Source organism: Cervus canadensis, chromosome 4, assembly GCF_019320065.1.
Source record: "Cervus canadensis isolate Bull #8, Minnesota chromosome 4, ASM1932006v1, whole genome shotgun sequence".
Lineage (NCBI taxonomy): Eukaryota > Metazoa > Chordata > Mammalia > Artiodactyla > Cervidae > Cervus > Cervus canadensis.
Window position 1 is genome coordinate 58,492,999 of NC_057389.1, and position 26,591 is coordinate 58,519,589.

The 26,591-nt window shown below is 39.1% G+C and overlaps 1 protein-coding gene across 2 annotated transcripts in view; it reads right to left on the bottom strand.

Annotated features, from left to right (window-relative positions):
* CTNNA1 (catenin alpha 1) overlaps positions 1–26,591 on the bottom strand; it is a 171,826-nt gene that overhangs the window by 16,905 nt on the left and 128,330 nt on the right. For both annotated transcript variants that reach the window (XM_043465373.1, XM_043465374.1), the window contains exons 10-11: positions 17,234–17,326; positions 4,031–4,187 (exon numbers count right to left, since the gene is read on the bottom strand). In XM_043465373.1, the coding sequence (XP_043321308.1) occupies positions 4,031–4,187; positions 17,234–17,326 (250 nt within the window). The remainder of the gene's footprint in view (positions 1–4,030; positions 4,188–17,233; positions 17,327–26,591) is intronic.

Genomic DNA, 26,591 nt, shown 5'->3' on the forward strand with positions numbered 1-26,591 from the left:
TTTCATTTGAAAATCTTTCTAGGACTGCCTCTGCAGATCTACCTCAGCCATGTCAATGGCTGTGCTGTACCCTACTGAACAGACGGCGAGGCCATCATTTGCTTATCCAGTCTTCTCTTAAGCGTTTTGGTTGAAGTGAACATCCTTGCACAGGTTACTTTGGCAAACATCTGTGTACCCATCTCTCGGGAAAATTTCTAGCAATGGGATTACTAAGTCAAAAGGCATATGTGTATAAAGTAGATGTATGATGCCTAATTGCCCTCTGGGAATCAAGCCAACTGGTATTCTCCAAAAAGCCTGCATGAACTTACACTCGGTCCACAATGTCTAACAGGCCCATCCTGCCCTCCCCTTCCTCTGGATATCTTTTATCAGTGCAGCCTTATGCATACACAAGAGATGACAATATTAATGATCTATATAGAGAATGTACTCCAATATTATGAAAAGAGCCTGAGTGCTTGACATTTCCAATTTTTTTTAAAAATCACAATTACTGTGGAAACCAGGCACAGAGGTATTTAGTGACTTGTTCAATCTAGACTGCATGGGAGTCAGAGATCAAATATCACCACTTCCTTACTGTATTCTTCAGTCCTGGAGTTTTGCGGTTAAACAAACAAAAAAAAAACTAGGTACAAAAATCCTTTTATTTAGACCAATCAGACCAAATTATTTTGGCATAGTGACAATGAAGAAGAGAACAAATTACTACTCTTATTTGTTGCCCCAAAGTATCTAATGCATTATATTGTTTCCAAAAGCACTTGGTTAAGAAAAAACAATAAACGCAATTATAACCACTTTAACCTACCATTTGCAACCCAGAAAAAAGAAAAGAAGAAGGGAGGGGTTAGGGTGCAGGAATCAAAACTTCCACATGAAAGCAGAGTAAACGAATGAGAAAGTAAATTGCATGTCCACGGAAAACATTTATCAAATACAATTCAAATGAAATTCAAATAGTCTTTATCGCTTTGATAAATTTCAAACCACTTGTCCTTAGGGGATCAGTCCATATAAATATATTCATGGTTTAGTGAATGTTGTGTAGCATCCTAAATCACCTCCAGTATTTACAAGGCAACATTCTGAATAGAATAGCTTAGGGAAAACGAGTGCCCCTCCCTCTTCCCTGGAAGTGGCTTGCATGTCCCTCTGTATTTTTAAGTGCCACTGGCTCACATCTGATACACAGTGACTCAAGTTCCCCGAGCCCTGCAGCCTCATGAAACACTGGCATCAGGGTCTTGGTGGCTTTACCAAGTTATGCACAATATGACCATTATTTTTTAAGCTGGAAATTTGGGATATAACTTATAATAAGCACAAGGGAACTTCTGAAACCAATGGGACAGAATATGCAGAAATAATGGAGCTAAAACAGCAGAGGGTCCTTTCAGTCCTATCCCCTAAGTAACTTACCCTTGGAAGGGCTCTCATGAGTAGATAGGGCTACAGCAAACGCACAGGCCCCATGGATTCCAAGAGGGACTGATGGAAAACTCATTACTGGAAATATTCCTCCAAACCTATCCCACTGCCAAAGGGCCACAAAACCCCGGGACAGGGGAAAACACCAAGACTCCAAGGAGTCAAGCTGCATTCTTACTTTTCATTAGGTAAAATTTCATGAAGTGCACCAACCTTAAGCCACAGCCTGTGCTGGGCCACAGCAGCCCCTTACTCAGAAACATGCCCACTTCGCTGAGCACCACTCAGAGCACGACTGTGGCTCTGGGCGATGCCAAATGGCAGAGAGGGCAGACCTTGGCTTCTGCTCGAAAGACTGCTGAAAAGCACATGGCTTCTACAGACGACACCTGCTGCCCAACCTGGGGGGACGCCTCTCAAGAGGCTGTGAGCTGGGGACCACTGGGTGCCTGTCCACTAGAAAATGGGATTCCTCTCAAGGAAAGTCAGTCTGCTGGGTGAGATGGGGAGATAGCTCTAATCTGCCACATAAATAGTGCTAAAGCTGCCATGGATGAGGTTAGTGCCTAAGGGTATAAAGGAATCTAAATGCCAAAACTTAACTGATCAATCCAGTAACACTCTACATAGGCATCTGCCTGCTTCCTTTCATCCCAAACCCCTGAAAAGCACACCATGACAACCAGAGGAATTTTGAGTTAACAGCCTTGTCCTGTTAATTAATTAATTACCTGACACTAAGCAAGCCTATGACAAAACCTTAGAGAAACACACTAATGAGGTTCTCTGAAATACAGATGCTCTGAAAGCACCACCACCTCCTGACTGAGACAACTGTTCTGTGTGTTTATTTGCTAAATGGAAACTGTCTAAACTCCTTTCCATCAAGTCAACCCTTCTATTTTCCCATATTTGCATAAAAATTGAACATACTCACCAGACAAGAGTTATCTGTTAGAAAATCTGATTTCTCTTTACTGTTCTTCTGTTTTATGTCATATACCCTAAAGATATTGCCTGGATCCCACTAAATGCCACTGCAAAATCCCTTTAGTTCTCTGATCTGAAGAATGCTGCATGAGGGACATCTGATTCTATTACATTTTATTCTGCTATAAGAGGACTAGAAATCCCTTGAGACCAAGCCTTATTTGGTAAGTAAGTTTAAGAATGTAATATCTATCTCCGGAGGGGGGCTTTGCATTTAGATTTCAGAATTTGTTGTTTGCTTAAAGTATGCTGTGAAGGTGGAATGTTTTTCTCTAAACCTATGAAAAAGAATAATTCAGTATTTCGTTGGGAAAAACAACAGAAGGCCAAGATTTCCCAAAAAAGCAATTGCTGCATTTTTGGCACCTGCAAAAATGTGCTTGCAAATAGGTTTTTTGTTTTAAAGCACCAGCACCTGCAATTTGGCAATCCTGCAGCAGCATGGTTCACCCCCTTGTTTTGCAGTTTACAGACTCCCTGCTCCCCACTCTCTCAAGTAGAGCCAATGCTCCAGTCCCAAGGAGAGCGAGCAGAGACGGGGACATTGGTATGCAGCACACGCTGTTACCTTATATAGGTCACTGCTGGAGAACTGTGCTGTGCATGTACTTAAGCACCGCTTCTGTTTCAAGCCCCATTGCCACTCACATCTCCCACGTTCCAGACTGTGGTTCCCTGGGGTGACAGGTAGTTTCAGTCCTACAAGGACCAGCCGCTGACTGCCCACAGCCACTGGCCTCGGGAAGCCTGGCACCTCCAGAGAGCAAGCAGCGCGGCCAAGGGCAGCAGAGGCCTGTTAAATGGAGAATGCATTTATACTTGCTCAACCCTAAGGAGATGGATTGAAATTTATCTCTGTGTGATAAACAGGGAATTGCAGTTGACAGACATTTTCTATATGAATGCAATTTACTATGTCATTACCAGTTTATGTTTATATAATGAAATCAACTGTTTTTGTGAGGTGAATTACCCAGATTTATTTTTTGCAAGTTCATAATTAAATGGTACTTAAATATTTCCTCTCTGTTTTCTATCTGTGCATCATGCAGACAGAGTCTTTCAAAAGTAGGCAGTTCAACTACGATCATTTCTGAGGGAGAGAGAGATGCTTTCTAAGGGGAACAATTTTTACAAAAGAAACCGAAGCTGATGATGCTGGGAATCCTGTCTCCTAAGTATCACAGGCTTGTAACAAACAACCACAGTCCAGACGCAGGTCAGTGTTTTTTCTACACACAACAGCAGCAAAAGGGGTGGATGCTTATGGAGTTGTACAGGTCACAGCTGCAAAATCTTACTCCATACAAACAGCGAACACTTCCTCCAGGAAGTTTCCTGATTCACGCCTCTGAAATTGAGACCAGCCCCACCACAAGCAGAACAACTCCAACCCTATGTCCCACTGCTTAGAGTCACTGGTAGCTGTTTTCTTTAATTAAAATGAAAACCAGCACAATATTATTGCTAGAATAATTTTTTTTTTTTGCTAGAATAATTTACCTGCCCAGACTAGGGGGTGTTTTGATTGTCCATTATTGTAACATAGGTGAAAATAATTATGCACATCCTCACATACTTCTCTGGGGAATCAGCTCATTACCTGAGACAGCCAAGAAGTCATCAATGGAAGTAATGTCATCGACAGCATCTGTGAGAACTCGGACTTGTTTTTCCCACTGTTCTTTAAAAAGATCCATGTTCTCTTGGGCCAGTTTACTCTGTGGTTTTGCTGCCAAAGCCAATGCAGCATTGATAACCTGCAAAGACATTAAAGTTCATTGTATACTCTTTCAGAGTCAGGAAAATAAAATAAGCCAGACACTTTGGTTGGTGGAGTGGCTATGGCTTTGTCTCCTGTGCATTTCATGAGGACACATGATACCACATGCTCCACTTAAACAGTTACAAAGATGAAACAGAGACATATTAAACAAAAGGCTTTACATATGTATGGAGAAGCAATTCATCAGAAATACAGTACTGGAAATACTGGAAGTATGGATGGTAACAAACACAAATTATCTCTAATCTCCCCATTCTGTGACAGCAACTCTTCACAATTTCTGACATTTATATTCCAGGCTTTTTTTCCTCCTCACATACACATGTACATGTGCCAAGTCAAAAAATTCACAATTAGAATTATATGCTAATAAAACTGACTATCCTGTTTCTTGTAAATACTTCTCCATATCATTAAATGAACGTTAAAACATTAACTGTTTATTATTTGATCTTATAGGTGCACATCACTACTCCGACTGTAGGATGCCTAGGTTTGTTTCAGTCACCCATTATTCTTAATCTTGTGATGAACTTAAGCATTTTAGGCTCTTGGAATGTTCTCAAACTATGTATGTGAAAAATGTTCTTCTGAGGCATACTATACTTGACATACAACTTCAGAGAAAGTATAATATTTATTAAGTTTAAAAGTTATTTCTTCTAAAATAATAAGACATTTCTTTAAAAAAAAAACACACAAAAAACGGCTTTACTGAGATATAATTTATATACCAAACAATTCACCTATTTAAACTGTAATATGCAAAGATTTTTGGTATATTCAGTTTTGTAACCATTACCACAATCATTTTTAGAACACTTCTATGACTCCAAGAAACCCCATATCCACTAGCAGTCCCTCCTTATTTCCCCTAATCCTATCTTCCAGCAACCACTAACTCTGTGATTTTTTTGAATTTATCTATTTTGGTAAATTTTTATGAATTACCTATTCTGGACTTCTCCTATAAATGGAGTCATATTAATATGTGCATTTTTGGAACCAGCTTCTTTCACTTAACATGTTTCTAAGGTTCATACACACTATAAAGTGTATCAGTACTTTGCCCTTTTTATTGACAGATAATATGCCATTATATGAATTTACCACATTTTCTTTATTCAATTATCAGCTGATAGACATCTGAATTCCACTATTTGGTCATTATGAATAATGCTATGAATATTTACATATGTGTTTATTTCCACTGTTCTTTTATATATAACTAGGAATAGAATTGTGGGGTTATATGGTTAACTTTATGAGGAACTGCCTATCTTCCAAAGCAGTTGAACCATTTTACATTTCCACCAGCATATGTGAGAGTTCCAATTTCCTCATATCTTCAACACTTGTTTTCCCTTTCTCCTTCTCCCTATTCCATTTTTTAAATAACAGCATCCCAGTGGGTGTGAAGTGATACCTCACTGTGGTTTTGATCTCCATTTCCCTGATGGTTCATGATATTGTCTCTTAACGTACTTATTGACCCCTAGTGTGTATTCTTTGGAGAAATACCTTTCAGATCCTTTGATATATTGACTGAATGAATGAATAGTGAAAGTAGTTTGAAAAAGAGCTGAGAGAATCACTAGGAAGATCTCTAGGTACAGGTGCTTATGGGTTATTGGAAATAAATGTGTTCACAGTAATGCAACTTTGAAGGTAAGCAAGGACAGGGAAAGCGGGTGGTGCTGGAGTTGAGATCTATGACAGGACAGTAGTTACCATAGAGTCACTTGGGCATCATGCCAGAGGGCAGGAGTTCGGGATTATGTTTTTTGGTGCTACAGAAACCACATGCCTTCAGGTCATGTGTGTAATTCCCAATATATTAGAGGGGGATCCAAGAGTGAGGTTATCAAATTACCCCTCAAAGACTGTAGTCAAAAAACTAAAGAATCAGACCCACTTGACTGGTACAACTAATTCCTCTTCCCTCCCAGCTAACTGGAAGGGATGGATTATTGAAACTATCAATTATAGACTGTAGGTTTTGAGGACTAGGTCAACCCAGTTACTATTAACAGCCCACTACTTTCAAAAGTGAATGGGTTTGGACAATAAATTATTTGTCAGAAATATCCTAGCTTTCCCATGTGTTATACCATGGTCTCCCCAATTTTCATGATTTCCAGGCTTGTTCTTTGACCTCTTTTCCTTCTTCCCTTTGTTTCCCACTGGGTGATTCAAGATTGTGGACTAATCTTCATTAGTTAACTCATTAATTCACTAATGTTATCAGTGAATCAGAGTGGAGCAAGACCTTGTAAGAATACCTGGCTGAAGAAAATGTTTCTTAAGAGGGCCAAGTAAACAGCGGCAGGGAATTAATTATATGTTTTAAATACTAAGATAATTTTCCCTTACAAAGAGAAAATTGCTCTCTTTGTTCTGTAATCTTTAACAGTATAATGGAGGAAAAGCATCTTATCTAAGGTGAACTTTTTTGTTTTGATTACAAAACTGTGGGACACAATAAATTAAATACTATTTTCTGATGTATTGGGACTAGAAAGATACTTAAAATAATACCGTGAATAATCATCCAACATGACACTTAGTAGGGAAAGCTCTAGAATCATTTACTTTAAAAATCAAGATGTTATTGATCAGAATACCAACTGTCATCATTAGTTAATTAATAATGGTCTTTCTAGCTAATGAAATAAAGTGGGAAATGGAAATAAGAAAAGGCTGTTTAGAAAGTAGACAATAAAATTACTTTTCAATGTAGAACATCTTTGTTTATATAGAAAACTGAAGTAAGTCAACTATAAAACCTCTTAGAATTAATAAGAGTTCATTAAAGTGAAACGTGAAAGTGAAGTCGCTGAGTCGTGTCTGACTCTTAGTGACCTCATGGACTGCAGCCTACAAGGCTCCTCTGTCCATGGGACTTTCCAAGCAAGAGTACTGGAGTGGGGTGCCATTAAAGTAGCTAGAGACAATGTAAATATATAAAAATGAGAAACATTTCTATATACCAGAAAACAGGACATAAAATGAAGGGAGTATAAGCTCTTCATGAAAACAATTAATAGGAAATACGTGGAATTAAATCTGTAAAGAAACCGAAAGGACCAAGATATCAAAAGTGACTTTTTCTGAGTACATTATAAAAAAAAAACTTGAATAAGTAGAAACACAGTCCATGTTTAGGAGTGGGGAGACTGACCTATTTATTCACAAATTAATCTGGAATAGTTAATGGCTGAAAGCAGCAAATATATACATGGGCTAGAGATCAAGAGTAATGAAGAGAGTTAAAATGTAATACAAAGCTAAAGTAATTGAAAAGAATAATCTAAAAACACACCCTATCATAAAGCAGAAGTCAATATATGACAAAAGAGACATCACAAATCAGTGATGGGGGGATGGTCCATTTTCACATTTGATGGGCTATTTGGAAAAAATAGTCAAAAGTCTGAACCTCATACTTATATTTATGTGCAAAATAAGATCATTCCCAAATAGATAATGAGTTAAATTAAAACGATATGGCTAAAAGAATGTGTTTAATTATGCACTTAACTGAACAAATAAATATTTCTTGTTTTAGAATGGTTAAGGTTCCATGCTTCCACTGCAGAGGGCACGGATTTGATCCCTGGTCAGGGAACTAAGATCCCACATGCTGTGTACCAACCCTGGCCCCACCGAAAAAAAGAAAATTCTCTGCTTACATTTGTGTTTAAGTATACATGACAGATGGAAGTATATAATGTCTGACAAATCAGTAAGGAGAACACTAAAATACTGGTAGAAAATGGAGGTAAGACACGAACAGCCTACCTAAAGTGACCTATAAATGATTAAGAAACAACTAGAGGGAAATATTTACTCTCACTTCTAAATTAATGTGAGTCACTATCCTTGCTCATTAAATTTGCAAAGAGCCACAAACTAGGCACCACCACCATATATCAATGGCAACTTTTTAAATGCTAAGGCTAAGACCTCGAGTACAACACTGAACAGCACATTCCTGTCTGGTTCTGATCCTAAGGGAAGTACTCAAGCGCTTCATCACTGAGTACGATGCTATCATGCTAAGGAAATTTTCTTCTATTCCTAGTTTACAGAGTGTCTTTAATCAGGTCTGGATATTAGATTCTGTCAAATAATTTTCCTGTTTCATTCCCACCATTCTGGCTACTTCTGTGCCTCTTTTGCTGTCATCTTCTTCCACTAATGCTTGAGTTCCAAGGCTTGATCCTATGCTGTTCTACACTTCTCCCACCTGTGAGCAATTTCTAGTTTCATGATTTTACATACCACCCATGTGCCAACTACTCCCACATCTCCATCCCAGACCATTCATTCTAGCTCCCAACTCATTTCCTAACTACATACCCAAAAGCTCTACTCAGATGTCTCAGGTATTTCAAAATAAACATTTCCAAAATAAAACTCATGATTTCCTGCTCCCAATCATGTTGAATGCATCTCACTTTAAAATATCTATCACTCAACTTCAAGAGGACTCACAGTGTTGGGGACAGCAAGAAAACTAGATTTCCTTAGTCCAATCAGTATCTTCCTCTCCTCAAGTCTGGACTCTAAAACAGTAATTATTCCGTATCTTCTCCTCAAACCTGTCACATTTCTGAGAGTATCATCACTCTCAGCTTATAGCTCTGCTTCCTATTTAAATGAAAAGATGAATACAAGCAAAAGAGAATATATGCAAATCTTATCACTGCATCTACCCATTTACCTCCCTTTATGCCACATGCTCTGTCTTACCTCTTTTTAACTGTGGATGTTCCTATCTATGCTCCTATCTCAGAACAGTCTTGCCAGTTATCCACAGGATCTCACTTCCTCTCCTCTACTATAGGACAATATCCAAGTAATTCTCTCCGCTCTAGTCTTTATTATTGGTATTTCCCTTCTACTGGATTATTTCCATCAACTGAACATTAAAAAAAGCTCCCAACTAAAAATACAAAGCAAAAGTCACTCTCAACCCTGTGTATGTACTACATGCTACCACCCCATGTCTCCATAATCCTTACATTTAATTTTAAAGAGCTATCAACTTGCTATATTCATCTCTTTTCTCTTGAATCCACTTTACTGGATCTCCTAAATTCTACCTAAACATCTTTGTCCAAGATAATCTGTGAATATGTTGCTCAATCCAAGGATCAATTTTCTGGTCACATTCTATAACCATCTGACATGAATAATGACTCTTTCCTAGGAACATTTTCCCCACTTATCTTCCCAGATAGAGTGAGCTTCTGGTGCTCTTCTGGTTAATAATACTTCCTGAATCTCCTTTGCTGGATACTGCTCACCTCCCCAAACTCTAAATATCAGGGAACCCCAGTTTTATTTCCCAGACCTTTTAATTCTGGGATTATGCATTCCACTGGTGAACTTATCAAGGCTCATGACTTTAAGCACCATGTATGTGTTAAAGAATCCCACATTTATATATTTTGTCCAGACCTCTTCCCTAAACTTGACTTTATTGCTTGCATGTCTAAGAGGCACCACAAAATTATCATAAATGATAGCTCCATCCTTCTGGTTACTTAGGATCAAAACCTGGAATTTTCCCTGACTCTTCTCTTCCCCTTCACTTCACTAATCCTTCAGTAAGTTCCACCTTCAAAATATATTTGGACTCTATAACCAGTGCTGACCACTTCCACTGTACTCTTGCCTCTGTTCCAGTCTCCTATGCTGCTGTGACATACTATCACAAAACTAGTTGCACTTAAAACAACACAAACGTGTAATCTTACAGCTCTGAAGAGCAGAAGTCTAAAGTGGGTCTTACAGAGCTAAACTCAAAGTGTTAGCAGAATGTTCATTCCAGAGGCTCTAGGGGAGGCGAATCCAGTCCTTGTCTTTCCCAGTTTTTAGAGGTTACCCCCATGCCTTGGCTTGTGGCCACTTCACTCCAACTCCTGCTTCCATGATCACATCTTCTTCTCTGATGCCAACACTGCTACTTTCCTCATATAAGGACCCTTGTGATTATATTCGGGACCTACTGGATAATCTAGGTTAATTTAACCATTTTAAGATCCTTAGTTTATTTACCTCTGCCAAGTCCCTTCTGCCATACAAGGCAATATATTTACAGGTTTTAGTAATTAGGATATTGGGCGTGGGGACAGAACATTATTCTGCTTACCATAGCTTCCTAGGGTGTCTCTCTATCCTTCCTCACCGAAGTCAGAGAGACCTTGGTAAAATCAAAGTTAGATCATGTCAATTCTCTACTCAAAACCCATCAATGGCTTCCCATGTGACTCAAAGTAAAAAAATCAAATGCTTTACCATGGCCCTATAAAAGGCTCTATACCATTCACACTCCTGTTAGATATTTCACCCTTCTTCCTCAGTTCAGTTCAGTCATTCAGTCATGTCTGACTTTTTGTGACCCCATCAACTGCAGTGCACCAGGTCTCCCTGTCCATCACCAACTCTCAAAGTTCACCCAAACCCATGTCCATTGAGTCAGTGATGCCATCCAACCATCTTATCCTCCGTCGTCCCCTCCGTCGTCCCCTTCTCCTCCTGCCCTCAATCGTTCCCAGCATCAGGGTCTTTTCAAATGAGTCAGCTCTTCGCATCAGGTGGCCAAAGTATTGGAGTTTCAGCTTCAACATCAGTCCTTCCAATGAACACCCAGGACTGATCTCCTTTAGGATGGACTGGTTGGATCTCCTTGCAGTCCAAGGGACTCTCAAGAGTCTTCTCCAACACCATAGTTCAAAAGCATCAATTCTTCGGCGCTCAGTTTTCTTTATAGTCCAACTCTCACATCCATACATGACCAATGGAAAAACCATAGCCTTGAACAGACGGACCTTTGATGACAAAGTAATGTCTCTGCTTTTTAATATGCTGTCTAGGTTGGTCATAACTTACCTTCCAAGGAGTAAGCGTCTTTTAATTTCATGCCTGCAGTCACCATCTGCAGTGATTTTGGAGCCCCCAAAAAATAAAGTCTGACATTGCTTCCACTGCTTCCCCATATCTATTTGCCATGAAGTGATGGGACTGGATGCTATGATCTTAGTTTTCTGAATGTTGAGCTTTAAGCCAACTTTTTCACTCTCCTCTTTCTCTTTCATCAAGGGGCTCTTTAGTTCTTCGCTTTCTGTCATAGAGTGGTGTCATCTGCATATCTGAGGTTATTGATATTTCTCCCGGCAATCTTGATTCCAGCTTGTGCTTCCTCCAGCCCAGCGTTTCTCATGACGTACTCTGCATTTAAGTTAAATAAGCAGGGTGACAATATACAGCCTTGACGTACTCCTTTTCTTAATTGGAACCAGTCTGTTTGTTTCATGTCCAGTTCTAACTGTTGCTTCCTGACCTGCATACAGGATTCTGAAAAGGCAGGTCAGGTGGTCTGGTATTCCCATCTCTTGAAGAATTTTCCACAGTTTGTTGTGATCCACACAGTCAAAGGCTTTCACGTAGTCAATAAAGCAGAAATAGATGTTTTTCTGGAACTCTTCTTGCTTTTTTGATGATCCAGCGGATGTTGGCAATTTGACCTCTGGTTCCTCTGCCTTTTCTAAAACCGGTTTGAACATCTGGAAGTTCACGTATTGCTAAAGCCTGGCTTGCAGAATTTTAAGCATCACTTTACTAGCGTGTGAGATGAATGCAATTGTGCGGTAGTCTGGGCATTCTTTGGCATTGCCTTTCTTAGGGATTGGAATGAAAACTGACCTTTTCCAGTCCTATGGCCACTGCTGAGTTTTCCAAATTTGCTGGCATATTGAGTGCAGCACTTTCACAGCATCATCTTTCAGGATTTGAAATAGCTCAACTGGAATCCCATCACCTCCACTAGCTTTGTTCATAGTGATGCTTTCTAAGGCCCACTTGACTTCGCATTCTAGGATGTCTGGCTCTAGGTTAGTAATCACACCATCGTGATTATCTGGGTCTTGAAGATCTTTTTAGTACAGTTCTGTTTATTCTTGCCACTCTTCTTAGTATTTTCTGCTTCTGTTAGGTCCCTACCATTTCTATCCTTTATTGGGCCCATCTTTGCATGAAATGTTCCCTTGGTATCTCTAATTTTCTTGAAGAGATCTCTAGTCTTTCCCATTCTATTGTTTTCCTATATTTCTTTGCACTGATCGCTGAGGAAGGGTGCAGCAAACACCGTCTTCCAACAACACAAGAGAAGACTCTACACATGGACATCACCAGATGGTCAACACTGAAATCAGATTGATTATGTTCTTTGCAGCCAAAGATAGAGAAGCTCTATACAGTCAGCAAAAACAAGACCAGGAGCTGACTGTGGCTCAGATCATGAACTCCTTATTGCCAAATTTAGACTGAAACTGAAGAAAGTGGAGAAACCACTAGACCATTCAGGTATGACCTAAATCAAATCCCTTCTTCCTCAAAGTCTCTATATTTGCTGTTCCCTCTTCCTGGACTGCTCTCCCCTCAGACACAGTCCCTGGCTTGTTCTATCATCTCCTTTCTGGTCTTTGCTTCTACATCACTCTCTCAGTGAGGTCTTCCTTGACCATCCCAATAATGCGATTTAACATATACACCAACATTGTGTATGTATGTCTATGCACAGTCCTGTCCGATTCTCTGCGACTCCATGGACTGTAGCTCCTGCCAGGTTTCTCTGTCCACGAGATTTCCCAAGCAAGAATACTGGAGCAGGTTGTCATTTCCTACTCCAGGGGATCTTCTCCACCCTGGGACTGAACCCAATCCTTGCGTCTCCTGCACTGGCAGACAGATTCTTTACCACTGAGCAATCTGAGAAGCTGCACACCAACGTTATATGTTACATTAGAAGAGAAGGTGTCAAAGCAATGATTTAAAAGCTTCTAACTTAAGAAACTAGAAAAAGGGGAAAATAAACCCAAAGCAAGTTGAAGGAAAAAAAACAGAGTAGCAATTGATAAAATACAAATTACCAAAAGTCAGTCAAGAATAAACAGCTAAATGTTTAAACAAATAATCTGAATATTATACCTATTAAAGAAATAATTTCTTATTGCTTAAATAATAATTTAAACAATTTAGTTGAAAATCTTCCCATATAGAAAATTCCAGGCCAGGCAGCTTCATTGATAAATTCTCCCCAAACATTTAAATAACTAATACCAATTATATAGACTTATCAAGAAAATGAGAGAGGGAAACCTCTTACAGTATGGAAATCAGACTTTACAACAAAACAAAACAACAGGCCAGTATCAATATACAAGGAGACTAGAGTGTTTCTGGGGCCCTGTTACCTGCAGACATCCATGGGAGGGGGTTAAGGGAGGAAAGAGACACAGAAAATGCTGTGAGAAAACTTTTAGTCAGAAGCATGTCCTTTGAGCTCTTCTGTGCAATTACTGTGTAAAAATGTTAGAGAAAATCAGAAGTAGAAAGGTGAGATAATAACACATGAATGAGAGCTTGATGCCACAGGCTTCCCTGGCTGGTATGCTTCTGCTCATTTAAGAGCTGTATATTTTCTCATTAACTATACAGACCAGGCCTATCTGAGTTTATGCTTATTTGATAAGGACTGAACAACAACAAATGCTTATCAAGCCTGTAAGCTACAAAAAGGATCAGAATTCCCACAGCACAATGGGAAAAGCAATAATATGAAAGATAAATCTAAGGAGGCTGAAGAAAAAAACGTAAGAACATTTCTTCTTTCTCAATTCAGTTAGCGAGAAATCCACCCCTCCCCGCCCCCAAAAAGGACAAAAAAATGTAGATAAAGCAGCAGCTTCAAAGACTTGATTCACCCTTGCTTAAATTTCTAAGAAAGGCCATGCATTAAACCCAGCCATATGAAATATTAAACTGCCAAATTTATATTAACTTAAATGTACAATGCTCATTCTTCCATAATGAACTAAGAAAAATAAAATATTAAGTGAGATCATCTCCAAAATGCCCTTCTCTGATTTTAAAGACTCAATTGTCAGAAACCTGCTGTTGGCAGGGTTTTTCCACTTTGTTTTGACCAGCACTGGATGAACTGAAAAATGAAAATCTGTTAAGCAGCTACCAAGAAATAAGACTTGAGCCACAACCATGAGTGAGATGATATGGAGAATCAGGTCCTTTTCCAAAACAGTTTGATTTTTTTTTACCTGATAAGAGCATGTGAGACTGGTGCTATCTGCTTAGATGGAGGTAGGTCCCTGTTCTGGAAAACAGAGTGAAATACTGCAGACACAAAGCAGAAGGCAATGCAGAGAGTGCTGACCTAGTTTCTTCCCTACTCATGACAACAGTAAATCACCAAAAAATGTGGGTGCTTTTCTCCCCCAAGCAACAAAATAAATCCACCTTCAGGTTACTTCGTCTGAACTCAGCTTTAATACCACAAACATTTCGAGTTAAAATCACTTAACTCCTAAAAAGTTAGTACTTTAGAACAGAATTTCCCATTTGCAAAAGTTAATCTATTAGATGAATGGAAAGATGGGGAAGAAAACTGCTCTACAGGTTCCATCTGTCATCTCTCCCCTCCAGAAACAATAAGGTCTAGGAGCCAACTCCACACTATAGGTGTGGTCACAGAAAAGCCCCCAAAAGAGGGGCCAGGGCTGCCTGAATGCAGCAGTATGTGTATGAAACATAAAGAGAGACTGGAAAAACCCAACACATATTCTATATGGTGGACGGATGCTGACAGTAGCCTCAAAGAAACATACACTTTAATACTGTCTACATGCTACAGCATATTAAACACCATGTTAAACTACTGGTGAATTAACTAACTAGTTTTTTCAACTTGATTAGCTTGCCTAGGGTTTATCAAACAAGCCAGTGATGCCTGACCTCACTTGCCCGTACCAGGCTGCAGAGAGGGACAGCCATTAGCCACCTTAAAGGAGAGGTCCTTCGAGTATGAAGGCCCAGGGTAGGTGAGATGCAGCGCTCAGAAATTTGTTTTACCCTCCTCAAAGAATTTCAGAATTTTAGTTACCAATCCTTTAAAATTGGAACTTAACAAAAAATCTGAATTGCAGACTTCTCTTTACAAATAAAGAAAGAATCCAGCGACAATGGGCTGGAATGGAGTCAGTTACCTCATTCAGAAATGGCACCTGCTATCCAGATTGTCATTATAGTGCCTGCAATGTCTGCTGTATTTGCTGTCATTGAACCTGCCCAGCCCTGTTTGCAAGCCAGGGTAGGAAGGAGCCTGGGAGAGAATCTGGGAGAATAATCACACCAAGTAACACCTTTTTATCGTGGACATACACCTAATGGCAACTAATGGTACTCCAGTACTCTTGCCTAAAAAATTCCACAGACGGAGGAGCCTGGTAGGCTACACTCCATGGGGTCGCAAAGAGTCGGACACAACTGAGTGAATTCACTTTCTTTTCTTTCTATACCCAATCAGGCATCATCTGGGTATTGTCCTGAGGTCTGTTGTAGCAGGAGAAATAAACTACAAAAGAAAGGGAGAAAAGATGCTTTCTGATGCAATCTAAAGCCTGGGCAACAAGTCCCAGCCAAACGTGACTTATGTACACCATCACTCTTATTAGAATCTACTAGACTCTCTTTTTCGAGGCTTTAAGATCATTTATATAAATACTCTTAGTAGGTGTGATCAGCGTATGTTACCATCTGTTTCAGCCGACATGTGAAAGCATTGTCGCTTTTCAAGCATTTAAAAATCAAATGGAGAACCAAAGGCATTAAAAATAAAGCACTGATAGGGTAATATGGCAAGCCTGAGAAAAGAATGCCAAGTCTGTAAAATCTGCTCTAAATTTATTTCATACAACTTGATCATCCATGAACTTTCCGGAAGTGATTAAATTCACTATGCTTATTATCTGTACAGCTACTGACTGGCCAAACAGACTTAATGACTAGATTAAAGCTGAGGAAACGTTGATCAGATCATGTGGATCCACAGCTGACCCAACACACTAACACCCAGAGGAAGCAACTTTCATTTGCAAACTAACCCACATGGTTGAGAATGAGAACAAATGCCCTAATTAACCTGCATACCAGTCAGAATCCCAGATTAATCACCAGTCTTTACTTATTTTGGTCAGGAATCATGCATAGGAAAGAGCCAAAGTAATGATTACGGCGTATCTTAAAGCTGGTGGCAAGCATAACACACAAACTTCATTGCTGTGATCTCTTATACTCTAGTTCCCTTGGTTTATTCCTCTTTATTTGTGGTCAATGTCATCTGGCAGGACATTTAGAAAGAGGTTTAATGTAAATCTTCAGAGTATGCCCATGACCATTCTCTGCCTGAGAAACTGGAGAGGCAACCTCTTCCACCAAAACAGCACCTACACTACTCAGAAACCCCTGTGAGAGGCATGGAGTATCAAGCCACACAAACAGGATCAGCACACCTCACGGGAGGGAGCAGCTCATCTAATATTTAACAAAACAAGCATTCTTCTGCGTGCTTCAGAGTCCTTCCAAAGCCCCAGATGCTTAACCTAGCCTCATCACCAGCCTTACAATATGCCATTAGAAATGGAGAAAAGTTCTCAAGTTTTACCAGTAGTTGGCTGAAATACGTTATTAGTATCTGTATCATAAGGGTACTTCAGAACACAGCAGATTAAGGCTTCCAGTTCTTGAATCTCACACCCTCTAACAAGATCCAAACACTGGGCATAAAGATGGGAGTGTGGGTGGGTAGCAGTTATCTTTTCAGGCTCATGGGGTAACAATCCTGATGCCAGGACTACCACATGTTGCAGGTGGCCGTCCCTTAGAAAGGCCCTTAGGAATGGCCACTGCCTGCCCTCCGTTTGCCAGCAGTGAAAAAGGCTATACATTTTAAATGAAGGGAGACAGTAACACATGACGCCTTAAGGAAATATCACTGGAAGTTAAACATACATTTCTCTACATGGACTGTGATCAGTATTTTGTCCTCAAGGCTTCTATCTAAGATCCTAAAAATGAAACATAAAATAAAATTCATTTCCACTTTAATAACCCAAATCCAATTTGGTGATAGCTTAAACACTGCTGGTTGTACGTTACCTGAGGACAGAGGGCTTCTAGCTGGCTTGCAGACATTCGAACAAGCTTTACACCTTCTTCATTGTTTGAGATGGAACAGGCCAAGTTGGCAACCTAGAAGAAAAGATAAAAAAGATCTTTGAAGATTTTTCTCTTTTGACTGGAAAGGAAAACAAATGTACATCTACCCCATCCCTGACCTTTAGAGAACAAATGAAAAAAGCACCAAAGGTGTTTTATTTCTCACAGACTGATTACCTGTTTATGAGGACAAATTTTTTAGCTCTGTGCTAAGGAAATTAAACAGACTCCTAACACACGTCAAACTGTAAGTTGGTGGCAAAACCCTGAGAGATCCTAGGGCTTGTAACTCACCAGTTTTACATGGGTTCTAACCTCCCTATACAGTAACCTCAGAACAAGGGTCTGCTGGTGTGAGCAGTGATGTGAGGAAAGCTAAGGAACCGAGGCACCAAAGAATCACTGGTACCCTCAACTACAATAAAAATGTATTTTGCAGCTATTCCTGAAGGAAGGGAATCGAAATTCTAAGTTGCTGTTCTCATTTGACAGGTAAATGGATACTTAAAGTCAAGATAAGTTTTATTTGAATGTGAGGCTATTTTTCAAATAAAAAAGAACAGCATTCATACATTGAGATGGACTTAAGGTCATCCTCATAAGAAATGGAAAAAGAAACATAGATGATATCCCATAGTTAAGAGCAAAACTGTCCTTCAACTGGTTTCTTAAAAGCATTGACAGCTGGACTCTTTCCTGAATGATACTACTTCATTTGAACTAAAATCTTTACCTTCCCATCCAACTGCCTCAATGACACACGACTCATGTGGCCAGAAACCATCTTCCCAAGTTGTGTCGTATTTCCTCTGCTGAAGCTCTGGCTGTGCTGAATTGTGCTCTGTAGTGGCTGCTAGGGCCGTGATCACTTATCCATGTTTCTAAATAAATAGGCTTGCCAATTCTGCTGGCAATACCAAGGACCAACTGAATACATGGTGCTAAGAGATATCTTCTCCCCAGTTGCAAACTGAGTTATGAATGATAGACGCATAGGCAGTTGAGTATCAGAGGCACACTCTGAGAACTTAAAATGCCAGAGTAAACAAGGGCAATGGCAATAACCTTTGATTTTCACTGCTCCACCCAAGTTAAGCACACAGAGGCATAAGAAAAATTATATACCATTACTGTTGTTTGCAGTGTTACAGTTAGGGATTATCAGCTTTCTGTAAGACTGCTAACTATCATAACTAGAATCCTGCAATGCTTAATCATAAGGAGAAACAAAAGAACATGCAATTTAAACACAAAAATTATGGAAAAAGAAAATTAAGTCTGATTTTAATGTGTAGGGGCCTTCAAGATCACATAAAGTAACATTTACACTCCCTGAAGGTTACAATTCCACTTTCCAGTGTCAACTGGACCTGAGCAAAGAGGCACTTCTATTCATGATGACAACCTATAGAACTGATTGTTGATTTCTATTTGTTTGCTTTAAAGTGCTGCAAAATATGACATAAAACTTTTACAAATGTTATTCCTTTTTATGGTGCTCTACCGAAGGAGAAAGCTTTAATTAGAAGTGTTTACAAAACCATAGCTTCTATTGCTTCACTGCCTTAAGAATTGGCATTTTGAAACCAAATATAAAATTGGAGGCTGATGACTGAATTAGTAATTTGGGACTAACAAAGACCCCTGGTCCCGCCCCATGCCCACCATTTTAGGAGGCCAGTCAAATGTTAGATTCAGGAAGGTCTGTCACTGTTTCTGCCTTCAGCTCTCTAGCCACCACACAATTCTATATTCTCCCAATTTTATGAATCTGTAAAACTCAGAAAAATATTTAAGTTAAGAAACAAAGGAGTACAATAAGTATTATCTAAAGCTGAAATGGCTTAATTCTCTATACCATCATTCCTGTTTTCCAACACAAATCCTAACAAAAGTTATGGAAGACTGATTCTTTATTTTAAAACATTAAAGTGTTTCTGATGTACTGTTGAAGCAGTAATCTTCTACAAGAGTACACTGCCTGTTTCAGGAGGCCATCCCGCCTGCCCTGGGAGGAGGAAACGGGCGCCTGTCACTGACAGTCTTCTCCAGATGAATGAGCTTCAATTCACCCTCCGGGGACAGGGCTACTCACTTCTAACAATGACAAATGTGCAAATGCAACATCTCAACCACAGCTCTCTTAGAAGCTAAATTCATATAATAGCGCCAGGCTTGACTGCCATGGAAGCTGGGTATGAGGGAAGGGGCTTCCTAAATAATCTCTGTGGGGCTCTAGAAATTTGGATAGCAGCTAACTAGACTGAAGAAGTTTCTAAAGTCTGAATTAAAAACACTCAAAGCAGCTGACTTCCATAGAGAACCTAACAGAGCTGAGACTTTGGAGAGTGACTTGGAGTCTTTAATTTGCTCTAGGAATAAATTGTCTTACCTTTGCAACCACGGTAACTTCATGTATTAATAATTTAAATGTCCGTGATTCCCACTAATCTAAGAGGTAGGCTAAGGTTGAAACTATGACTCCCACCTTTGAAATTGTGACGCCACTTCTGCACTACCTCTGCCTATTCCATTTAAGTGTGGACCTTCTAGACAAGCACATTTCAGAAAACTTTCAACTACCCAAAAAAACAGCCCTGGGCTTTTGCTGGTTTTAGTAATAATTTGTGCTGTGTGGAAAAAAATTGTCACAGCCAAGCTGTATAAAATCAACAAATATGACATCTGTACATGACAGAAAAGACAACTTTTCAGACACTGAGAAAAGCTACAGAACTTCTTTATTTAAATAAAAGTTATTAAGCAAAGTTATAAGGCAGAAAAACTATATCATTATGACAAATTTTCCTGTTATACATGTGTTAATGACTTTAAATAAATTTAAAATTTAAGTCAAACACAAGTTGCTTCCCACTGCCCCTTAACCTGGAACCTTTACAGGAAGAAAAAAGAGCTTTCTTTTTGTTCTTAGTAATAAATTAATGACCTATTCTCATAGTAGTCTATACCTGTTGTGGAGGTGAAACAAGTGAGAAGAACTGTGAAATAGGAAGCTGTTAAGTCTAAGTAATGACCCCACAACCTGAGTAGCAGGCCATAAAGTTGAAGCTCAAAACCTACATCACTTGCTACATGGTTTTAGGTCAAGCTATCACCTGAGATTTCTTCTTTAAAAATGGTTAAGCTATCTGTACTCTCAAAAAAATCCAAAATAATAATAAAATCAACTTTTCTAAACTTGTCATATAGGAAGAGAGAAGTCCCAATTGCACATCATATAAATATCAGAACCACTCGAGAAATTTTTTAACAATCATTTCCAAACCCACAGAAGAAATGATGATGGAGCAGAGGTTAAGCTTCTAACTTTCCAATTTCCAGGGAAGGGCCTTTTGACGGTTTTATCAGGAGGAATAAGATAGCTTACCCCAAAGTGAAGCACACAGGGATGATAGGAAAGCTCCGAACTGGACTATGATGATGACTGCACAGTTAACGTAAATTTAGTACAAACAACTGAATTGTGTACTTAAAATGGGTGAATTTTATGGTCTATAAATTATACCTCAATCATGTATTAGTATCTATAAGCAACTGGCAGAAGTAAATATAAATGGAAATTTTCAGTGATGGAAGGTAATCTAAACCCAGGCCTCAAAGAACTCCCACATGTGAAATACCAGAAATGTGAACCCACCAAACTCAGCTGGTAAAGAATCCATCTGCAATGAGGGAGACCTGGGTTCAATCCCTGGGTTAGGAAGATCCCCTGGAGAAGGAAATGGCTACCCACTCCAGTCTTCTGGTCTGGAGAATTCCACAGACTATAGTTCACGGGGTGGGAAAGAGTCAGACACGACTGAACACTGAACAATTTTTACTTTCACTTTCATACAAGGAAATAGGGATCTTGGGCAAAAGTAAGCAAAAGAACTGTGTAATCGGATCCATGACTACAAATAATCAAACAATCAAAAGTGGAGTATTAAAAAATGTTTTTTTTACATTAACAGAAACAACAAAGTATATAAAATATAGAAAAGGAAAAACACACTCAAAAATAACTAGGCAGACTTGAGAAGGATCAAAATAGAATATCAAGAGGAAAGTAATAATGACTACCATTTCTAGAAATTTAAAATAATACTGACAAGACACTGCTGAAAAGAGAATTATTAATCTGGAAAGTCAAACTGATGAAATTATTCAGGAAAACCAAAACATTTTCATGACACGGAATCCATAAATTAAGAAACATGCAAGATAAATTGGGACTGTCTACTACTGTGAGGATTTCAGGAGGGGATACAGGGAGAAAGGGGAAGAGGCCATACTCAGAGAGGCAGGTGACAATGAAAAAATTTTCAGATTTGGGAAGACATTTTAAGCAGAGTAAATAAAAAGAAATCTACACTCTGACACACTGAAGTAAAGCTTTAGAACAAAGGCAAGATTTTAAAAACAGCCAAAAAGTAAAAACAAATTATCTACAAAGAAAGCTCAGTGAGACTGCCTGTTGCTTTCTCAACAGCAACAATGGAAGCCAGAGACAGGGTAATAATACCTTCAAATCCCTGAAGAGAGTAGTGGGGTGGAAATCGTCCTAGGATTATACAGCCAATAAGCTACTGTATTTTTTCAAGAATTAAGACAAAATAAAAAATTAAGACAGAACAAAACCAAAAACAATCTCAGAGCACTTATTCCAGACAGATCTTTCCTGCCTCAACTAAAGACGTTTCATACAAAGATGCTTCAGGGAAAAAGAAACAATCCCACAAGGTTTAATGTCCAAGAAGAAATGAGAAGCAGTGAAAATATGATATCGAGTTAAAATTTATGCAAATTTTAAATAAGTTATTAAAAAACACCAACAGTGTCTAACTCATGGGGCTAAAAATTTAGAGAAATGAAATACTGTACAAGAATGTTTAAGTTAGAGAATAACTAAAGTTAAAGCATTCTAAGATTCTCATACTGTTTCAGAAGGAGAAAAAGATACTGACTAACCTCAACCTCTGAGTTAAACATACATGCTTAAAACATCTAGAGTTGCTACTAGTAAAACAGTGTATGATTTCCAAACAAGAAGAGGAGGTAAAAAAAATAGGAAGAAGTGGGAGGACTCAAACCAATCCAAAAGAGAAAAATAGAGTCAGAAATAGAGGAGGGATGAAAGCAGTGAGTTAAAAAGAAAGAGAGAAGAAAAATGCAGTGGTAAGAATGAATCCACATGTCATGCCACACTTCAGTGAACAAAACTCCGTAATAAACAACAACAACAAGAAAACCCCTGCTAACCTGAGTAACAACTAAACTTATGCTATTTACAGGACTCATTTAAAACACAAAGAAACAGAAGCGTTGAACATTATTTTAAAAACGAAAGAAAGCTACACTGGGGTGATCAGGAAGAAAGCACTGGACTCACAGCCCCTTCGTTCCCCTAATATTTTCACAGGGAGGCTGAAGGACAAGCGCTGGTTTAGCCCCTCACCAAATAACACATGTTTGGACTCAACTTGGTGTAAACTGAATGTTATGACCTTGCCTTTTTAGAAGGAATTTACAAGGAGGAAAAAAAAAATGCATGGCACCTGCCACTACATTTATTACTAAAATATTGAGGGCCCTATCTATTAACTCATTCCCTGTTCCTTATGTCAAAGTCCCACATTAGGATATTTTTTACTCACAATAGGCTTATTTCCCGTGAAAAAGTGGGTATACTTCCTCCATTCTAAAGACAACAACTACACAACCAATTGTGTTTCTTCCTTTCCTCCATGCTACCAGGAAGTGCAATGCCACAACAAAACACAAGCATGGCAATTATAGTTACCTGAGAAGTGTATTACTTCTCATCTGCATCCTGATTTTCAACATCTACCTTTCTCTTACATTTGTGTTCAAAATGAGCCATACCAAATCAAATTTTAAGAAGAGGCAGGATATAAATGTAAGGATCTCCGGTAACAGGATTAGAAACTGTGAATTTACTAAAACATCATAAACTATTTTAGACAGTTTTTTTACTTGGTATTTTTAAAAAGCTTTTCATGTATAGATAACCACTCAGATGAGTGGTATAACTGTCATCATTTCCATTTACGTGTTACTATATGGACCACTTGAAAAAGTTCCCTATTTCTGTCTAATCTGAATAATCAGTCAGTATATAGCTAGGAATGGTACCTGTCTAAACAGTAGTCCACCAACTCTACTGGTGAGGCAACAGGATTACACTCTTTTCTGAAGCAGAGCGCTTCCTTAATCGTTCCTACCAACGCTCCAAGAGAAGAGATTCTCAATGCTTCTTAAGAACAAAATGCATCCATCGCCTTCACCTGACCATCCCAAAATTTGAGTAGGTGGTTAAGTTCAGCCAAAAAAGCTTGTTTGGGATTAAGGTGTTAAAATAGTACATGCAAGACACTTTCGTCTTACACACCCCATTTATCTGAAATTGCACATCCTTGAAAATGTGAGAAAATCAAGCTTAATATGCTTAGGAAGTTTTTCCTAATTTCAAGGTCAGCATTCTCCCCCAAGAATACTTCACTGCTTTCATGCAAACATCCTACAGTACTAGAAAATTGAAGCTTCATTTGATTTGCCATTTGCAAGAATTTCAGCCTACAGTATTGTACAGAGATACTGAGAAAATATCCAAGATGTCACAGGTAAATTGTATAAGGTCATTGTTTAATTCAAATGCTCCTTACAGAGGCTTCTTCAAGGTCACTTGTCTGCACACCACAGAATAAAAGTTACAATGCAGATCACTCAATTTGCAGTTAAAATACACATTTCAAGCCAATAAAATCATACCCTATGAAGTCCCAGAAAATGGGAAATACTTGGACTGGGGGTGGGGGGGGGGGGTGGGGGTACTGGGGGAGTGGCATAGCAAGTAATGATAATCCAGCTCAAAATTGTACCAAATGTATTTATTTTTTGGTTCTTAATTCACAAGACAGTGAATGAAACACCATCTTATTGTAGCAAGTTCATTATAATAAGAGGCCTGTTTTAATACAATGTCTGGGGCTGAGGGGAAAGGGATACTAAATGATAGTTTTTATAGGCAAGATTTCATGAATTGTCTTTTTCCTATTTCACTCTCAATTCATGAAACTGAAAAAGGACCCAGAAGACAGCAAAATTAAAAAGGGAAAACTGATTCCTCTTTAGTTATTAAGCTGCTCACAGCAAAGGAGGTAGGCAAAGAACGAGGCAATTAAAAAGGACATATGGATGTTGCACTAATGACAAAAAGGTTAATATTTCTGACAGAAAACAAATTTTTCACCTCAATACACTAAACTGACAAGCAACATAAAGAAATAATTAACTTGATATGGGAGAAAATCAGGCAGGAAAGGTGTTACTGTTATTATGAAGCATAGCCATGCCCTTTTATAAACGGATGAAAGACAAGTCCTCAGGCTCTATGTTCCAGAACAGAAGAAAATGGTGGTGAGAAGGGTCACCAGCTCATCAATACGGACCCTTAGCTCCTGCTCCCCTACTCACTGGCCTTGAGACACACAACCTTTATGTACCCTTCACCTAAGAAAAGGAACTCAATACAATGTGTGGAGCTAACAGATCCCGCTGACAACTATAGTGCGGCATCAGGGTCTTAGTCAGACCCTGAGAAAATAAGAGCAGTCACACATCAAACAGTGTTATTTGCTTTTTCCAGTAAAATCATAAAGTCATTTAATAAGGATCTGGTAGGCAGCAGGCACCATACAACCTTCCAAACACTATGCCCACACAGAGGGGCTGGAGAAATTCACTTCTGCTCCTAAAATCTCAAGAGTCAGTAGATGGATTTTATTCTTCAAACTAATCTCATATTTTCAAAACGTGGTGTACAGAGAAGATACCATAAAAGGTTCCCATTTCTCAGTGAATCCTATCCCTAATACTACTCAGAAACCATGAATACATTCAAAGCAACTTTACATGACATCCCAAATTAAGGCATAACCTTTTTACATTATTTTATTGGGGGGACAAAAATTAAGGAATTTGTAACTGATTGAGTGGTAAACTATATACAAAGAATTGTACGATCAACACAATGATTTCTAGTGGCAATCTGAAAGGTTCTATCCTATGCCTTGTCTCAGACAATATTTTATGAACATCAGATTGGATAAAAGGAGAAAAGATATGCTTATTTTTTAAAAAAGAAAGAAATGACAAGTTTGGAAGGTGTTGTCAATAATATTAACAGTAAACCCAGCAACAGTCTTGACAGATAGAACACTAGACTCAATCTAAGAAATTTATTCTGGATGAGTGTCAAAACAGAGAGAGTCAAAAAAAAAAACCCAACTGCCCCCACAAAGACCAGAACTGAGAAGATGGACCTGAGCAGCAGCACCTCTGAAGACAAAACCCTGGAGCTGGCTGGCTGTGAGGTCACTGCTCAATGGCAGCTTTGGCAGTCTGACTTCGTCCATCCACCCACCCATGGAACAAGTGTTTGACAAGGGCTGGCACTTTAGTAGAGAGCATTCAGACAAGAGGCAAAATGAAGAGAGCCTCTCAAAGGTCTGAGGAAATCATCTAGACTAGTGCCGTCCAACAGAAATACAATGTGAGCCACATTAAGAGGTGAGGTTAGAAAAAACAATATTTAAACTCAAGATAATACATTTAAACATGTAATCAATTAAAAAGTTAATGCCATGAAATTAAAAGATACTTATTCCTTGGAAGGAAAGTTATGACCAACCTGCTGTTGCTATGTCACTTCAGTCGTGTCCGACCCTGTGCGACCCCACAGACGGCAGCCCACCAGACTCCCCCGTCCCTGGGAATCTCAAGGCAAGAACACTGGAGTGGGTTGCCATTTCCTCCTCCAATGTGTGAAAGTGGAAAGTGAAAGTGAAGTCACTCAGTCGTGTCCAACTCATAGCGACCCGATGGACTGCAGCCTACCAGGCTCCTCCGTCCATGGGATTTTCCAGGCAAGAGTACTGGAGTCGGATGCCATTGCCTTCTCCATATCACCAACCTAAACAGCATTTAAAAGCAGAGACATTACTTTGCCAATAAAGGTCCATCTAGTCAAGGCTATGTTTTTTCCAGTGGTCATGTATGGATGTGAGTTGGACTATAAAGAAAGCTGAGAGCCAAAGAATTGATACTTTTGAACTTTGTGTTGGAGAAGACTCTTGAGAATCCCTTGGACTGAAAGGAGATCCAACCAGTCCATCCTAAAGGAGATCAGTCCTGGGTGTTCATTGGAAGGACTGATGTTGAAGCTGAAACTCCAGTACTTTGGCCACCTGATGCAAAGAGCTGACTCATTGGAAAA